This window comes from Stigmatopora argus, chromosome 8 (genome assembly GCF_051989625.1).
Source record: "Stigmatopora argus isolate UIUO_Sarg chromosome 8, RoL_Sarg_1.0, whole genome shotgun sequence".
NCBI classification, from domain to species: Eukaryota; Metazoa; Chordata; class Actinopteri; order Syngnathiformes; family Syngnathidae; genus Stigmatopora; species Stigmatopora argus.
The window spans coordinates 16,850,039-16,866,795 of NC_135394.1; the positions used below are offsets into that span (position 1 = coordinate 16,850,039).

Genomic DNA, 16,757 nt, shown 5'->3' on the forward strand with positions numbered 1-16,757 from the left:
CCTCTTGCCGTGCGATTGGCTGGCCACCGATTCGGGGCGTCACCCGCCTGCTGGCCCTCGTTAGCAGGGATTGGCTTGTGAAAATTTAAATGATTGAGGAGCTGTTGTTAAACTAACTTGTCGTTGTCAAACCATCAGGTGGGCACGGAGTTCACCACCATCTTGTACAACTTCATGTGCAACTCCAGTTGCGTGGGCGGCATGAACCGGCGACCCATCCTCATCATCGTCACCCTGGAAACCAGAGAGTATGTATTGGCTGGGGGGTGAGACGCGGCGTCCTTTGGCGGACAAGAGCCACAACCCGCGTGTGCCGTCTTTTCCGTCCAGCGGTCAAGTTTTGGGGCGGCGATGTTTCGAAGCTCGAATCTGCGCCTGTCCGGGCCGCGACCGCAAGGCGGACGAGGACAGCATTCGCAAGCAGCACATCACGGACGCCAACAAGAGCGGCAGTGAGGGTACGAAGCGCCGTAAGTAGAGCTTGGGGCAGGGGCTTGCTTGGTGGTGGTGGGCTAGCCTCTGCGCATTTTTTGGCTTAGAGGGAAAAACAAGACGTATATTTAGGGATTTTTTGTCAAATTAACGTGTAAAGTAGGACAGTTTTCTAAAAGAAAGGCCATGGATAGTAAGGTTTTTTTCGTAAAAAAAAATGACCATGTATAGTAACGCTTTTTTTTCGTAAAAACGACATTGTATAGTAAGGCTTTTTTGCAAAAAAGGTTAGGCTTAGGTTTAGGCTTTTTTCTTTAAAAAACGACATAATATAGTAAGGCTTTTTTTCGTAAAAACGACATAGTATAGTAAGGCTATTTTTTCTCAAAAAAAACGACATAGTATAGTAAGGCTTTTTTTTCTTTAAAAAATGACATAGTATAGTAAGGCTTTTTTTTCTTTAAAAAATGACATAGTATAGTAAGGCTTTTTTAGCATAAAAACGACATAGTATAGTAAGGCTTTTTTGGGTAAAAAACGACATATAATAGTAAGGCTTTTTTTCGTTAAAAAGGACATAGTATAGTAAGGCTTTTTTTCGTAAAAAAACGACATAGTATAGTAAGGCTTTTTTTTGTAAAAAAAACGACATAGTATAGTAAGGCTTTTTTCGTAAAAAAACGACATAGTATAGTAAGGTTTTTTTGCAAAAAAAGAAAGGCTTATGTTTAGGCTTTTTTCGTTAAAAACGACATAGTATAGTAAGGCTTTTTTTCTTTAAAAAAGACAGTATAGTTAGGCTTAGGTTTAGGCTTTTTTCGTAAAAAAAACGACATAGTATAGTAAGGCTTTTTTTCGTAAAAAACAACATAGTATAGTAAGGCTTTTTTTCTTTGAAAATGACATAGTATAGTAAGGCTTTTTTGCATAAAAAGCTTAGGCTTAGGTTTAGGCTTTTTTTCGTAAAAAACGACATAGTATAGTAAGGCTTTTTTTCGTAAAAACGACATAGTATAGTCAGGCTTTTTTTTCGTAAAAAACGACATATTATAGTCAGGCTTTTTTCGTAAAAAACGACATAGTATAGTAAGGTTTTTTTCATTAAAAAAACGACATAGTATAGTAAGGCTTTTTTTTTTGTTAAAAAAAAGACATCGTATAGTAAGGCTTTTTAAAAAAACGACAGTGTAGTAAGGATTTTTTGGTTTAAAAAAAACGACATAGTATAGTAAGGCTTTTTTTGTAATAAACGACATAGTATAGTAAGGCTTTTTTTCCGTAAAAAAAACGACATAGTATAGTAGGCTTTTTTCGTAAAAAACGACATAGTATAGTAGGGCTTTTTTCGTACCAAACGACATGGTATAGTAAGGCTTTTATTTCGTAAAAAACGACATAGTATAGTAAGGCTTTTTTGTAAAAAAAAAAAAAAAAAACGACATAGTATAGTAAGGCTTTTTTTTCTCCGTAAAAAAACGACATAGTATAGTAAGGCTTTTTTTCGTAAAAAAACGACATAGTATAGTAAGGCTTTTTTTCCGTAAAAAAACGACATAGTATAGTAAGGCTTTTTTTTCTCCGTAAAAAACGACATAGTATAGTAAGGCCTTTTTCGTAAAAAACGACATAGTATGGTAAGGCTTTTTTTCGTAAAAAACGACATAGTATAGTAAGGCTTTTTTTCGTAAAAAACGACATAGTATAGTAAGGCCTTTTTCGTAAAAAACGACATAGTATGGTAAGGCTTTTTTTCGTAAAAAACGACATAGTATAGTTAGGCTTTTTTTCGTAAAAAACGACTTAGTATAGTAGGCTTTTTTCGTAAAAAACGACATAGTATAGTAGGGCTTTTTTCGTACCAAACGACATAGTATAGTAAAGCTTATTTTCGTAAAAAACGACATACTATAGTAAGGCTTTTTTTCTGTAAAAAACGACATAGTATAGTAAGGCTTTTTTTCGTAAAAAACGACATAGTATAGTAAGGCTTTTTCTTCGTAAAAAACGACATCAGGCTTTTTTCGTTAAAAAACGACAAAGTATAGTAAGGCTTTTTTGCAAAAAAAGGTTAGGCTTAGGTTTAGCCTTTTTTCTTAAAAAAACGACATAATATAGTTGGGCCTTTTTCTTAAAAAACGACATAGTATAGTAAGGCTTTTTTTCGTCAAAAACGACATAGTATAGTAAGGCTTTTTTTCGTCAAAAACGACATAGTATAGTAAGGCTTTTTTTCGTAAAAAACCGACATAGTATAGTAAGGCTTTTTTTCGTAAAAAACGACAAAGTATAGTAAGGCTTTTTTGTAAAAAAAACCACATAGTATAGTAAGGCTTTTATTCTTTAAAAAAAGACAGTATGGTAAGGCTTTTTTGCATAAAAAGGTTAGGCTTAGGTTTCGGCTTTTTTCGTAAAAAAACGACATAGTATAGTAAGGCTTTTTTATAAAAAGAAAACCAACATGTAAAGTAAGGCTTTTTTGCAAAAAAACACCATGAATAGTAAGGTTTTTTTCTCAAAAAGGACATTATATCAAGGCTTTTTCGTTTAAAAAAATACACCAGCTTTTGTTTGTTTTTACAACGAGCATATAGAGACAGACTTTTCTTTGAACATTTTTTTCAACTAGTTGGACATTGACACTAATTGAAACATGGTTCATGATTACTACAGATCAGTTAAGATCAGATAAGATCAGGAAGTGCGCAGAGGCACGGTTGGGGCTCTGGTTGTCGGTGCATCCCACTTGGCTCTCCTGCTCTGCTGTAGTATATCGCGATGGCAGTGGCGTCCTCTCTCCCACGTAAAACCCACTTCCTCTCTTTTGCTCCTCCAGCTTTCCGCCAGGTGTCCCAGATCCAGATGTCGGCCATCAAGAAACGGAGATCCACGGACGAGGAGGTCTTCTGTCTCCCCGTGAGTCCCGTCCGGCCTAGCCTTGCCGTCGCATTGCTTTCGCTAGCGTTGACAACCGCCACTGCGCCGTTTCAGATCAAAGGACGCGAAATCTACGAGATTCTGGTGAAGATCAAAGAGTCTCTGGAGCTGATGCAGTTTTTGCCGCAACACACCATCGAGTCGTATCGGCAGCAGCAGCAGAACCTCCTGCAGAAACAGTGAGTTTCAAAAACTTTTCAACTTTTTACCCAACAAAAAACACACAAAAACTTTGAAGAAAGGTGATACTTTACCAAACTATACAATCAACGTTTTATTTAACTTTTTGACAACTCCAAAATAACATTTAATAACAATAAAACATATAAGATTTTGATATTTTTTTTGTATTAAAAAATATTTTGATCATTTTTTTTTGTATCGGAAAAAGATTTTGATCATTTTTTTGGTTTTCTTTTCATTTTATTACCACCCCGTAAAAACATATTCAAGTTCAAGATTCAGGTTTTTAGACACTAAAAGGTTTTAAACCGCAAAAAAATGAATATTTTCCCTTTAAAAAGCACAAGAGAACTAGCATAAATTACAATACCACTCAAAACATTGCAATACTTTTTCCATCACCTATAAATAAGCTACTTTATTAATAACATTTAATGTAATCAAATACACCAAACTATTTTTTAAAACTTTTTCCTTCCTACTTTTCAAAAAAACAAAAAAAACAACGATTTTCATACCTCCTTTTCAATCCAACAATTTACCGTACGACTATTTGGCATGGCGCCCTCTCGTGGCTGACTACAGCAGTGCACCTCTCCTTCCTTTTGCGGACTCTTGTGTCTTGTCTGCCTTTTTTTCACTTGTTTTGTGTGGTTGGTCATTGCAGCGCCATCAAAACCCGCCTCGGCAGTCATCTGCTGGATCCCGCCAGGGACGCCAGGTGGCGCTGCACCTCCCCCTGAATCTTCCTCCTTCATCTTCCTCCTCCTCCTCCTTTTTTCTTGACACTTTTTGACGAGTTTGCATGCGTCGTTTCGTGTGAATGTGTCTCTTTTTGGCCGGAGCTGGTCTCACTCGTGTTCTTACGCTTATGATTTTTAATGTTATGATTATTATTTGTGAAGACAAAATGCTGGTCATGTTTTGTAAAAGTCACTGCAGGACAGTTTGGGGGAAACAAGCAAATATTGTTTTTCTTCTGTTTGAAACAGATGCCCACACAAATAAAATGGCTTCTTTTCTGATTTGGGTTTTTATGTTTTTTTTTTTTTTTAAAACATGGCGACTTTAACCAAATAAGAGTGTTAAAGTACATTAAAATAAGCAAAACTCAATGTAAGCTTATGTCTTACTTATTGGATTTAATACATTTGAAAGAATGCTTATTTTTATTTATTTAAAAAGGGGATAAATAGTGTTAAATGTTTTTTTTAAATATTTAAATCCAATTGGACATTTGTTTTTCTTCTAGTTGTATGTATTTTTAAAATACTTAAGATTTTTTAGGGTAGTAAAATCAAAAACAAAAGTAACTTTTGGGCTGAAAAAAGTGTATTTTATGAGCTTGTTAATTAAAAAAATAATATTAATTGAGTAGATTTGTCAAAATGAAAAGCAATTTTAAGTAAAACAATTAATTTCTCCATCTATTGTATTTTGTTCCCAATTTGTTTCGCTTAACGTAAAGAAATATTTTAAAATAACTTTGTGCTGAAGAATATATTTTTCAAGTTATGCGATAAAATAAACTTTTTATACTGCTAAACGGAGCCTAAAGCAAAAAAAAAACACGCGGGGTGGGCAATGACGGGGTGTTTCGCCCGCAGGACGTCATCGATGGCGCCCCAGCCGGCGTACGGCTCCAACTCGCCCCCCCACGGCAAAGTCAACAAGCTGCCGTCGGTCAGTCAGCTGATCAACCCGCAGCAGCGCAACAGCCTCACCCCGTCCGCCATGAGCGGCGGACTTACCGACAGTGAGTTGCTTTTCCTTTTTCATCTGTTTTCAGCTTCGATCCAGTCATTGGCTGTCACTGACGGCGATAGACGTCCAATTGGTCACCTCTTACAGTAATTGGATGCCTTATTTAGATGAAAAGTTGATAGCTTAGCGACAACGATAAAATGACATGTACAGCAAAAAGCCTTACTATACTATGTCGTTTTTTTACGGAAAAAAGCCTTACTATACTATGTCGTTTTTTAAAGCAAAAAGCCTTCTTATACTATGTCGTTTTTTAAAGCAAAAAGCCTTACTATACTATGTCGTTTTTTTTTTTAAAGAAAAAAGCCTTACTATACTGTCGTTTTTTTAAGAAAAAAGCCTTACTATACTATGTCGTTTTTTAAATTAAAAAGCCTTACTATACTATGTCGTTTTTTTAAAGCAAAAAGCCTTACTATACTATGTCGTTTTTTAAGAAAAAAGCCTTACTATACTATGTCGTTTTTTAAAGAAAAAAAGCCTTACTATACTATGTCGTTTTTAAAGCAAAAAGCCTTACTATACTATGTCGTTTTTTAAAAGCAAAAAGCCTTACTATACTATGTCGTTTTTTAAAGCAAAAAAGCCTTACTATACTATGTCGTTTTTTACGGAAAAAAGCCTTACTATACTATGTTGTTTTTTTAAAGCAAAAAGCCTTACTATACTATGTCGTTTTTTAAAAGCAAAAAGCCTTACTATACTATGTCGTTTTTTAAGAAAAAGGCCTTACCATACTATGTCGTTTTTTAAAGAAAAAAAGCCTTACTATACTACGTCGTTTTTTTAAAGAAAAAAGCCTTACTATACTATGTCGTTTTTTTAAAGCAAAAAGCCTTACTATACTATGTCGTTTTTTAAGAAAAAAGCCTTACTATACTATGTCGTTTTTTTAAAGAAAAAAGCCTTACTATACTGTCGTTTTTGAAGAAAAAAGCCTTACTATACTATGTCGTTTTTTTAAAGCAAAAAGCCTTACTATACTATGTCGTTTTTTAGAGCAAAAAGCCTTACTATACTATGTCGTTTTTTTACGGAAAAAAGCCTTACTATACTATGTCGTTTTTTAAAGCAAAAAGCCTTACTATACTATGTCGTTTTTTAAGAAAAAACCCTTACTATACTATGTCGTTTTTTAAAGAAAAAAAGCCTTACTATACTATGTCGTTTTTTTAAAGAAAAAAGCCTTACTATACTATGTCGTTTTTTTAAAGCAAAAAGCCTTACTATACTGTCGTTTTTTAAAGAAAAAAAAGCCTTACTATACTATGTCGTTTTTTAAAGCAAAAAGCCTTACTATACTATGTCGTTTTTTACGGAAAAAAGCCTTACTATACTATGTCGTTTTTTAAAGAAAAAAGCCTTACTATACTATGTCGTTTTTTACGGAAAAAAGCCTTACTATACTATGTCGTTTTTTTAAAGCAAAAAGCCTTACTATATTATGTCGTTTTTTAAAGAAAAAAAGCCTTACTATACTATGTCGTTTTTTTAAAGAAAAAAGCTTTACTATACTATGTCGTTTTTTACGGAAAAAAGCCTTACTATACTATGTCGTTTTTTTAAGAAAAAAACCTTACTATACTATGTCGTTTTTTAAAGCAAAAAGCCTTACTATACTATGTCATTTTTGAAGAAAAAAGCCTTACTATACTATGTCGTTTTTTTAAAGCAAAAAGCCTTACTATACTATGTCGTTTTTTAAAAGCAAAAAGCCTTACTACACTATGTCGTTTTTTAAGAAAAAGGCCTTACCATACTATGTCGTTTTTTTAAAGCAAAAAGCCTTACTATACTATGTCGTTTTTTTAAAGCAAAAAGCCTTACTATACTATGTCGTTTTTTAAAGCAAAAAGCCTTACTATACTATGTTGTTTTTTAAGAAAAAAGCCTTACTATACTATGTCGTTTTTTTAAAGAAAAAAGCCTTACTATACTATGTCATTTTTGAAGAAAAAAGCCTTACTATACTATGTCGTTTTTTTAAAGCAAAAAGCCTTACTATACTATGTCGTTTTTTAGAGCAAAAAGCCTTACTATACTATGTCGTTTTTTTACGGAAAAAAGCCTTACTATACTATGTCGTTTTTTTAAAGCAAAAAGCCTTACTATACTATGTCGTTTTTTAAGAAAAAAGCCTTACTATACTGTCGTTTTTTAAAGAAAAAAAGCCTTACTATACTATGTCGTTTTTTTAAAGAAAAAAGCCTTACTATACTATGTCGTTTTTTTAAAGCAAAAAGCCTTACTATACTGTCGTTTTTTAAAGAAAAAAAAGCCTTACTATACTATGTCGTTTTTTAAAGCAAAAAGCCTTACTATACTATGTCGTTTTTTACGGAAAAAAGCCTTACTATACTATGTCGTTTTTTAAAGAAAAAAGCCTTACTATACTATGTCGTTTTTTACGGAAAAAAGCCTTACTATACTATGTCGTTTTTTTAAAGCAAAAAGCCTTACTATATTATGTCGTTTTTTAAAGAAAAAAAGCCTTACTATACTATGTCGTTTTTTTAAAGAAAAAAGCTTTACTATACTATGTCGTTTTTTACGGAAAAAAGCCTTACTATACTATGTCGTTTTTTTAAGAAAAAAACCTTACTATACTATGTCGTTTTTTAAAGCAAAAAGCCTTACTATACTATGTCATTTTTGAAGAAAAAAGCCTTACTATACTATGTCGTTTTTTTAAAGCAAAAAGCCTTACTATACTATGTCGTTTTTTAAAAGCAAAAAGCCTTACTACACTATGTCGTTTTTTAAGAAAAAGGCCTTACCATACTATGTCGTTTTTTTAAAGCAAAAAGCCTTACTATACTATGTCGTTTTTTTAAAGCAAAAAGCCTTACTATACTATGTCGTTTTTTAAAGCAAAAAGCCTTACTATACTATGTTGTTTTTTAAGAAAAAAGCCTTACTATACTATGTCGTTTTTTTAAAGAAAAAAGCCTTACTATACTATGTCATTTTTGAAGAAAAAAGCCTTACTATACTATGTCGTTTTTTTAAAGCAAAAAGCCTTACTATACTATGTCGTTTTTTAGAGCAAAAAGCCTTACTATACTATGTCGTTTTTTTACGGAAAAAAGCCTTACTATACTATGTCGTTTTTTTAAAGCAAAAAGCCTTACTATACTATGTCGTTTTTTAAGAAAAAAGCCTTACTATACTGTCGTTTTTTAAAGAAAAAAAGCCTTACTATACTATGTCGTTTTTTTAAAGAAAAAAGCCTTACTATACTATGTCGTTTTTTTAAAGCAAAAAGCCTTACTATACTATGTCGTTTTTTAAAGAAAAAAAAGCCTTACTATACTATGTCGTTTTTTAAAGCAAAAAGCCTTACTATACTATGTCGTTTTTTACGGAAAAAAGCCTTACTATACTATGTCGTTTTTTAAAGAAAAAAGCCTTACTATACTATGTCGTTTTTTACGGAAAAAAGCCTTACTATACTATGTCGTTTTTTTAAAGCAAAAAGCCTTACTATACTATGTCGTTTTTTAAAGAAAAAAAGCCTTACTATACTATGTCGTTTTTTTAAAGAAAAAAGCTTTACTATACTATGTCGTTTTTTACGGAAAAAAGCCTTACTATACTATGTCGTTTTTTTAAGAAAAAAACCTTACTATACTATGTCGTTTTTTAAAGCAAAAAGCCTTACTATACTATGTCGTTTTTTTACGGAAAAAAGCCTTACTATACTATGTCGTTTTTTTAAAGCAAAAAGCCTTCTTATACTATGTCGTTTTTTAAAGCAAAAAGCCTTACTATACTATGTCGTTTTTGAAGAAAAAAGCCTTACTATACTATGTCGTTTTTTTAAAGCAAAAAGCCTTACTATACTATGTCGTTTTTGAAGAAAAAAGCCTTACTATACTATGTCGTTTTTTTAAAGCAAAAAGCCTTACTATACTATGTCATTTTTTTAAAGCAAAAAGCCTTACTATACTATGTTGTTATTTAAGAAAAAAGCCTTACTATACTATGTCGTTTTTTTAAAGAAAAAAGCCTTACTATACTATGTCGTTTTTTAGAGCAAAAAGCCTTACTATACTATGTCGTTTTTTTACGGGAAAAAGCCTTACTATACTATGTCGTTTTTTTAAAGCAAAAAGCCTTACTATAGTATGTCGTTTTTTAAGAAAAAAGCCTTACTATACTATGTCGTTTTTTAAAGAAAAAAAGCCTTACTATACTATGTCGTTTTTTTAAAGAAAAAAGCCTTACTATACTATGTCGTTTTTTTACGGAAAAAAGCCTTACTATACTATGTCGTTTTTTTAAAGCAAAAAGCCTTACTATACTATGTCGTTTTTTAAGAAAAAGGCCTTACCATACTATGTCGTTTTTTAAAGAAAAAAAGCCTTACTATACTACGTCGTTTTTTTAAAGAAAAAAGCCTTACTATACTATGTCGTTTTTTTAAAGAAAAAAGCCTTACTATACTATGTCGTTTTTTTAAAGCAAAAAGCCTTACTATACTGTCGTTTTTTAAAGAAAAAAAAGCCTTACTATACTATGTCGTTTTTTAAAGCAAAAAGCCTTACTATACTATGTCGTTTTTTACGGAAAAAAGCCTTACTATACTATGTCGTTTTTTAAAGAAAAAAGCCTTACTATACTATGTCGTTTTTTACGGAAAAAAGCCTTACTATACTATGTCGTTTTTTTAAAGCAAAAAGCCTTACTATATTATGTCGTTTTTTAAAGAAAAAAAGCCTTACTATACTATGTCGTTTTTTTAAAGAAAAAAGCTTTACTATACTATGTCGTTTTTTACGGAAAAAAGCCTTACTATACTATGTCGTTTTTTTAAGAAAAAAACCTTACTATACTATGTCGTTTTTTAAAGCAAAAAGCCTTACTATACTATGTCATTTTTGAAGAAAAAAGCCTTACTATACTATGTCGTTTTTTTAAAGCAAAAAGCCTTACTATACTATGTCGTTTTTTAAAAGCAAAAAGCCTTACTACACTATGTCGTTTTTTAAGAAAAAGGCCTTACCATACTATGTCGTTTTTTTAAAGCAAAAAGCCTTACTATACTATGTCGTTTTTTTAAAGCAAAAAGCCTTACTATACTATGTCGTTTTTTAAAGCAAAAAGCCTTACTATACTATGTCGTTTTTTAAGAAAAAAGCCTTACTATACTATGTTGTTTTTTTAAAGAAAAAAGCCTTACTATACTATGTCATTTTTGAAGAAAAAAGCCTTACTATACTATGTCGTTTTTTTAAAGCAAAAAGCCTTACTATACTATGTCGTTTTTTAGAGCAAAAAGCCTTACTATACTATGTCGTTTTTTTACGGAAAAAAGCCTTACTATACTATGTCGTTTTTTTAAAGCAAAAAGCCTTACTATACTATGTCGTTTTTTAAGAAAAAAGCCTTACTATACTGTCGTTTTTTAAAGAAAAAAAGCCTTACTATACTATGTCGTTTTTTTAAAGAAAAAAGCCTTACTATACTATGTCGTTTTTTTAAAGCAAAAAGCCTTACTATACTATGTCGTTTTTTAAAGAAAAAAAAGCCTTACTATACTATGTCGTTTTTTAAAGCAAAAAGCCTTACTATACTATGTCGTTTTTTACGGAAAAAAGCCTTACTATACTATGTCGTTTTTTAAAGAAAAAAGCCTTACTATACTATGTCGTTTTTTACGGAAAAAAGCCTTACTATACTATGTCGTTTTTTTAAAGCAAAAAGCCTTACTATACTATGTCGTTTTTTAAAGAAAAAAAGCCTTACTATACTATGTCGTTTTTTTAAAGAAAAAAGCTTTACTATACTATGTCGTTTTTTACGGAAAAAAGCCTTACTATACTATGTCGTTTTTTTAAGAAAAAAACCTTACTATACTTTGTCGTTTTTTAAAGCAAAAAGCCTTACTATACTATGTCGTTTTTTTACGGAAAAAAGCCTTACTATACTATGTCGTTTTTTTAAAGCAAAAAGCCTTACTATACTATGTCGTTTTTTAAGAAAAAAGCCTTACTATACTGTCGTTTTTTAAAGAAAAAAAGCCTTACTATACTATGTCGTTTTTTTAAAGAAAAAAGCCTTACTATACTATGTCGTTTTTTTAAAGCAAAAAGCCTTACTATACTATGTCGTTTTTTAAAGAAAAAAAAGCCTTACTATACTATGTCGTTTTTTAAAGCAAAAAGCCTTACTATACTATGTCGTTTTTTACGGAAAAAAGCCTTACTATACTATGTCGTTTTTTAAAGAAAAAAGCCTTACTATACTATGTCGTTTTTTACGGAAAAAAGCCTTACTATACTATGTCGTTTTTTTAAAGCAAAAAGCCTTACTATACTATGTCGTTTTTTAAAGAAAAAAAGCCTTACTATACTATGTCGTTTTTTTAAAGAAAAAAGCTTTACTATACTATGTCGTTTTTTACGGAAAAAAGCCTTACTATACTATGTCGTTTTTTTAAGAAAAAAACCTTACTATACTATGTCGTTTTTTTAAGAAAAAAACCTTACTATACTATGTCGTTTTTTACGGAAAAAAGCCTTACTATACTATGTCGTTTTTTTAAGAAAAAAACCTTACTATACTATGTCGTTTTTTAAAGCAAAAAGCCTTACTATACTATGTCGTTTTTTTACGGAAAAAAGCCTTACTATACTATGTCGTTTTTTTAAAGCAAAAAGCCTTCTTATACTATGTCGTTTTTTAAAGCAAAAAGCCTTACTATACTATGTCGTTTTTGAAGAAAAAAGCCTTACTATACTATGTCGTTTTTTTAAAGCAAAAAGCCTTACTATACTATGTCGTTTTTGAAGAAAAAAGCCTTACTATACTATGTCGTTTTTTTAAAGCAAAAAGCCTTACTATACTATGTCGTTTTTTTAAAGCAAAAAGCCTTACTATACTATGTTGTTATTTAAGAAAAAAGCCTTACTATACTATGTCGTTTTTTTAAAGAAAAAAGCCTTACTATACTATGTCGTTTTTTTACGGGAAAAAGCCTTACTATACTATGTCGTTTTTTTACGGGAAAAAGCCTTACTATACTATGTCGTTTTTTTAAAGCAAAAAGCCTTACTATAGTATGTCGTTTTTTAAGAAAAAAGCCTTACTATACTATGTCGTTTTTTAAAGAAAAAAAGCCTTACTATACTATGTCGTTTTTTTAAAGAAAAAAGCCTTACTATACTATGTCGTTTTTTTACGGAAAAAAGCCTTACTATACTATGTCGTTTTTTTAAAGCAAAAAGCCTTACTATACTATGTCGTTTTTTAAGAAAAAGGCCTTACCATACTATGTCGTTTTTTAAAGAAAAAAAGCCTTACTATACTACGTCGTTTTTTTAAAGAAAAAAGCCTTACTATACTATGTCGTTTTTTTAAAGCAAAAAGCCTTACTATACTATGTCGTTTTTTTAAAGCAAAAAGCCTTACTATACTATGTCGTTTTTAAAGCAAAAAGCCTTACTATACTATGTCGTTTTTTAAGAAAAAAGCCTTACTATACTATGTCGTTTTTTTAAAGAAAAAAGCCTTACTATACTATGTCATTTTTGAAGAAAAAAGCCTTACTATACTATGTCGTTTTTTTAAAGCAAAAAGCCTTACTATACTATGTCGTTTTTTAGAGCAAAAAGCCTTACTATACTATGTCGTTTTTTTACGGAAAAAAGCCTTACTATACTATGTCGTTTTTTTAAAGCAAAAAGCCTTACTATACTATGTCGTTTTTTAAGAAAAAAGCCTTACTATACTGTCGTTTTTTAAAGAAAAAAAGCCTTACTATACTATGTCGTTTTTTTAAAGAAAAAAGCCTTACTATACTATGTCGTTTTTTTAAAGCAAAAAGCCTTACTATACTATGTCGTTTTTTTTAAAGCAAAAAGCCTTACTATACTATGTCGGTTTTTTAAAGCAAAAAGCCTTACTATACTATGTCGTTTTTTAAGAAAAAAGCCTTACTATACTATGTCGTTTTTTAAAGAAAAAAAGCCTTACTATACTGTCGTTTTTTAAAGAAAAAAAGCCTTACTATACTATGTCGTTTTTTTAAAGAAAAAAGCCTTACTATACTATGTCGTTTTTTTAAAGCAAAAAGCCTTACTATACTATGTCGTTTTTTTTAAAGCAAAAAGCCTTACTATACTATGTCGGTTTTTTAAAGCAAAAAGCCTTACTATACTATGTCGTTTTTTAAGAAAAAAGCCTTACTATACTATGTCGTTTTTTACGGAAAAAAGCCTTACTATACTATGTCGTTTTTTAAAGCAAAAAGCCTTACTATACTATGTCGTTTTTTAAGAAAAAAGCCTTACTATACTATGTCATTTTTTAAAGAAAAAAAGCCTTACTATACTATGTCATTTTTTAAAGCAAAAAGGCTTACTATACTATTTCGTTTTTTTAAGAAAAAAGCCTTACTATACTATGTCGTTTTTTTAAAGAAAAAAGCCTTACTATACTATGTCGTTTTTTAAAGAAAAAAGCCTTACTATACTATGTCGTTTTTTAAAGCAAAAAGCCTTACTATACTATGTCGTTTTTTACGGAAAAAAGCCTTACTATACTATGTCGTTTTTTTAAAGCAAAAAGCCTTACTATACTATGTCGTTTTTTACGGAAAAAAGCCTTACTATACTATGTCGGTTTTTTAAAGCAAAAAGCCTTACTATACTATGTCGGTTTTTTAAAGCAAAAAGCCTTACTATACTATGTCGTTTTTTTAAAAGCAAAAAGCCTTACTATACTATGTCGGTTTTTTAAAGCAAAAAGCTTTACTATACTATGTCGTTTTTTAATAAAAAAGCCTTACTATACTATGTCGTTTTTTAAAGAAAAAAAGCCTTACTATACTATGTCGTTTTTTAAAGCAAAAAGCCTTACTATACTATGTCGTTTTTTAAAGAAAAAAGCCTTACTATACTATGTCGTTTTTTTAAAGAAAAAAGCCTTACTATACTATGTCGTTTTTTAAAGAAAAAAACCTTACTATACTATGTCGTTTTTTACGGAAAAAAGCCTTACTATACTATGTCGTTTTTTAAAGCAAAAAGCCTTACTATACTATGTCGTTTTTTAAAGCAAAAAGCCTTACTATACTATGTCGTTTTTTTAAAGAAAAAAGCCTTACTATACTATGTCGTTTTTTTAAAGAAAAAAGCCTTACTATACTATGTCGTTTTTTAAAGCAAAAAGCCTTACTATACTATGTCGTTTTTTACGGAAAAAAAGCCTTACTATACTATGTCGTTTTTTACGGAAAAAAGCCTTACTATACTATGTCGTTTTTTAAAGCAAAAAGCCTTACTATACTATGTCGTTTTTTACGGAAAAAAGCCTTACTATACTATGTCGTTTTTTTTAAAGCAAAAAGCCTTACTATACTATGTCGTTTTTTTAAAGAAAAAAGCCTTACTATACTATGTCGTTTTTTAAAGCAAAAAGCCTTACTATACTATGTCGTTTTTTACGGAAAAAAGCCTTACTATACTATGTCGTTTTTTAAAGCAAAAAGCCTCACTATACTATGTCGTTTTTTACGGAAAAAAGCCTTACTATACTATGTCGGTTTTTTAAAGCAAAAAGCCTTACTATACTATGTCATTTTTAAAGGAAAAAAAGCCTTACTATACTATGTCGTTTTTTAAAGCAAAAAGCCTTACTATACTATGTCGTTTTTTAAAGCAAAAAGCCTTACTATACTATGTCGTTTTTTACGGAAAAAAGCCTTACTATACTATGTCGATTTTTAAAGCAAAAAGCCTTACTATACTATGTCGTTTTTTACGGAAAAAAGCCTTACTATACTATGTCGTTTTTTAATAAAAAAGCCTTACTATACTATGTCGTTTTTTAAAGAAAAAAAGCCTTACTATACTATGTCGTTTTTTAAAGCAAAAAGCCTTACTATACTATGTCGTTTTTTAAAGAAAAAAGCCTTACTATACTATGTCGTTTTTTTAAAGAAAAAAGCCTTACTATACTATGTCGTTTTTTTAAAGAAAAAAGCCTTACTATACTATGTCGTTTTTTAAAGCAAAAAGCCTTACTATACTATGTCGTTTTTTACGGAAAAAAAGCCTTACTATACTATGTCGTTTTTTACGGAAAAAAGCCTTACTATACTATGTCGTTTTTTAAAGCAAAAAGCCTTACTATACTATGTCGTTTTTTACGGAAAAAAGCCTTACTATACTATGTCGTTTTTTTTAAAGCAAAAAGCCTTACTATACTATGTCGTTTTTTTAAAGAAAAAAGCCTTACTATACTATGTCGTTTTTTAAAGCAAAAAGCCTTACTATACTATGTCGTTTTTTACGGAAAAAAGCCTTACTATACTATGTCGTTTTTTAAAGCAAAAAGCCTCACTATACTATGTCGTTTTTTACGGAAAAAAGCCTTACTATACTATGTCGGTTTTTTAAAGCAAAAAGCCTTACTATACTATGTCATTTTTAAAGGAAAAAAAGCCTTACTATACTATGTCGTTTTTTTTAAAGAAAAAAGCCTTACTATACTATGTCGTTTTTTAAAGCAAAAAGCCTTACTATACTATGTCGTTTTTTACGGAAAAAAGCCTTACTATACTATGTCGTTTTTTTAAAGCAAAAAGCCTTACTATACTATGTCGTTTTTTAAGAAAAAAGCCTTACTATACTATGTCATTTTTAAAGGAAAAAAAGCCTTACTATACTATGTCGTTTTTTTAAAGAAAAAAGCCTTACTATACTATGTCGTTTTTTTAAGCAAAAAGCCTTACTATACTATGTCGTTTTTTAAGAAAAAAGCCTTACTATTCTATGTCGTTTTTTTACGGAAAAAAGCCTTACTATACTATGTCGTTTTTTAAAGCAAAAAGCCTTACTATACTATGTCGTTTTTTTAAAGCAAAAAGCCTTACTATACTATGTCGTTTTTTTAAAGAAAAAAGCCTTAGTATACTATGTCGTTTTTTAAAGAAAAAAGCCTTACTATACTATGTCGTTTTTTAAAGCAAAAAGCCTTACTATACTATGTCGTTTTTTACGGAAAAAAGCCTTACTATACTATGTCGTTTTTTAAAGCAAAAAGCCTTACTATACACAGTCGTTTTTTACGGAAAAAAGCCTTACTATACTATGTCGTTTTTTAAGAAAAAAGCCTTACTATACTATGTCGTTTTTTAAGAAAAAAGCCTTACTATACTATGTCGTTTTTTAAAGAAAAAAAGCCTTACTATACTATGTCGTTTTTTTTAAGAAAAAAGCCTTACTATACTATGTCGTTTTTTAAAGAAAAAAGCCTTACTATACTATGCCGTTTTTTAAAGCAAAAAGCCTTACTATACTATGTCGTTTTTTACGGAAAAAAGCCTTACTATACTATGTCGTTTTTTAAAGCAAAAAGCCTTACTATACTATGTGGTTTTTTACGGAAAAAAGCCTTACTATACTATGTCGTTTTTTACGGAAAAAAGCCTTACTATA

The 16,757-nt window shown here is 30.4% G+C and overlaps 1 protein-coding gene across 8 annotated transcripts in view; it reads left to right on the forward strand.

The window, feature by feature from the left end:
- Positions 1-16,757, forward strand: part of tp63 (tumor protein p63) — a 68,969-nt gene that overhangs the window by 21,855 nt on the left and 30,357 nt on the right. For 5 of the 8 annotated variants that reach the window (XM_077607407.1, XM_077607413.1, XM_077607411.1 and 2 more), the window contains 5 exons: positions 139-248; positions 331-470; positions 3,266-3,345; positions 3,421-3,545; positions 5,157-5,305. In XM_077607407.1, the coding sequence (XP_077463533.1) occupies positions 139-248; positions 331-470; positions 3,266-3,345; positions 3,421-3,545; positions 5,157-5,305 (604 nt within the window). Of the gene's footprint in view, positions 1-138; positions 249-330; positions 471-3,265; positions 3,346-3,420; positions 3,546-4,216; positions 4,575-5,156; positions 5,306-16,757 lie in introns of those variants that run through there. The other 3 variants (XM_077607408.1, XM_077607410.1, XM_077607414.1) reach the window with 2 other exon arrangements.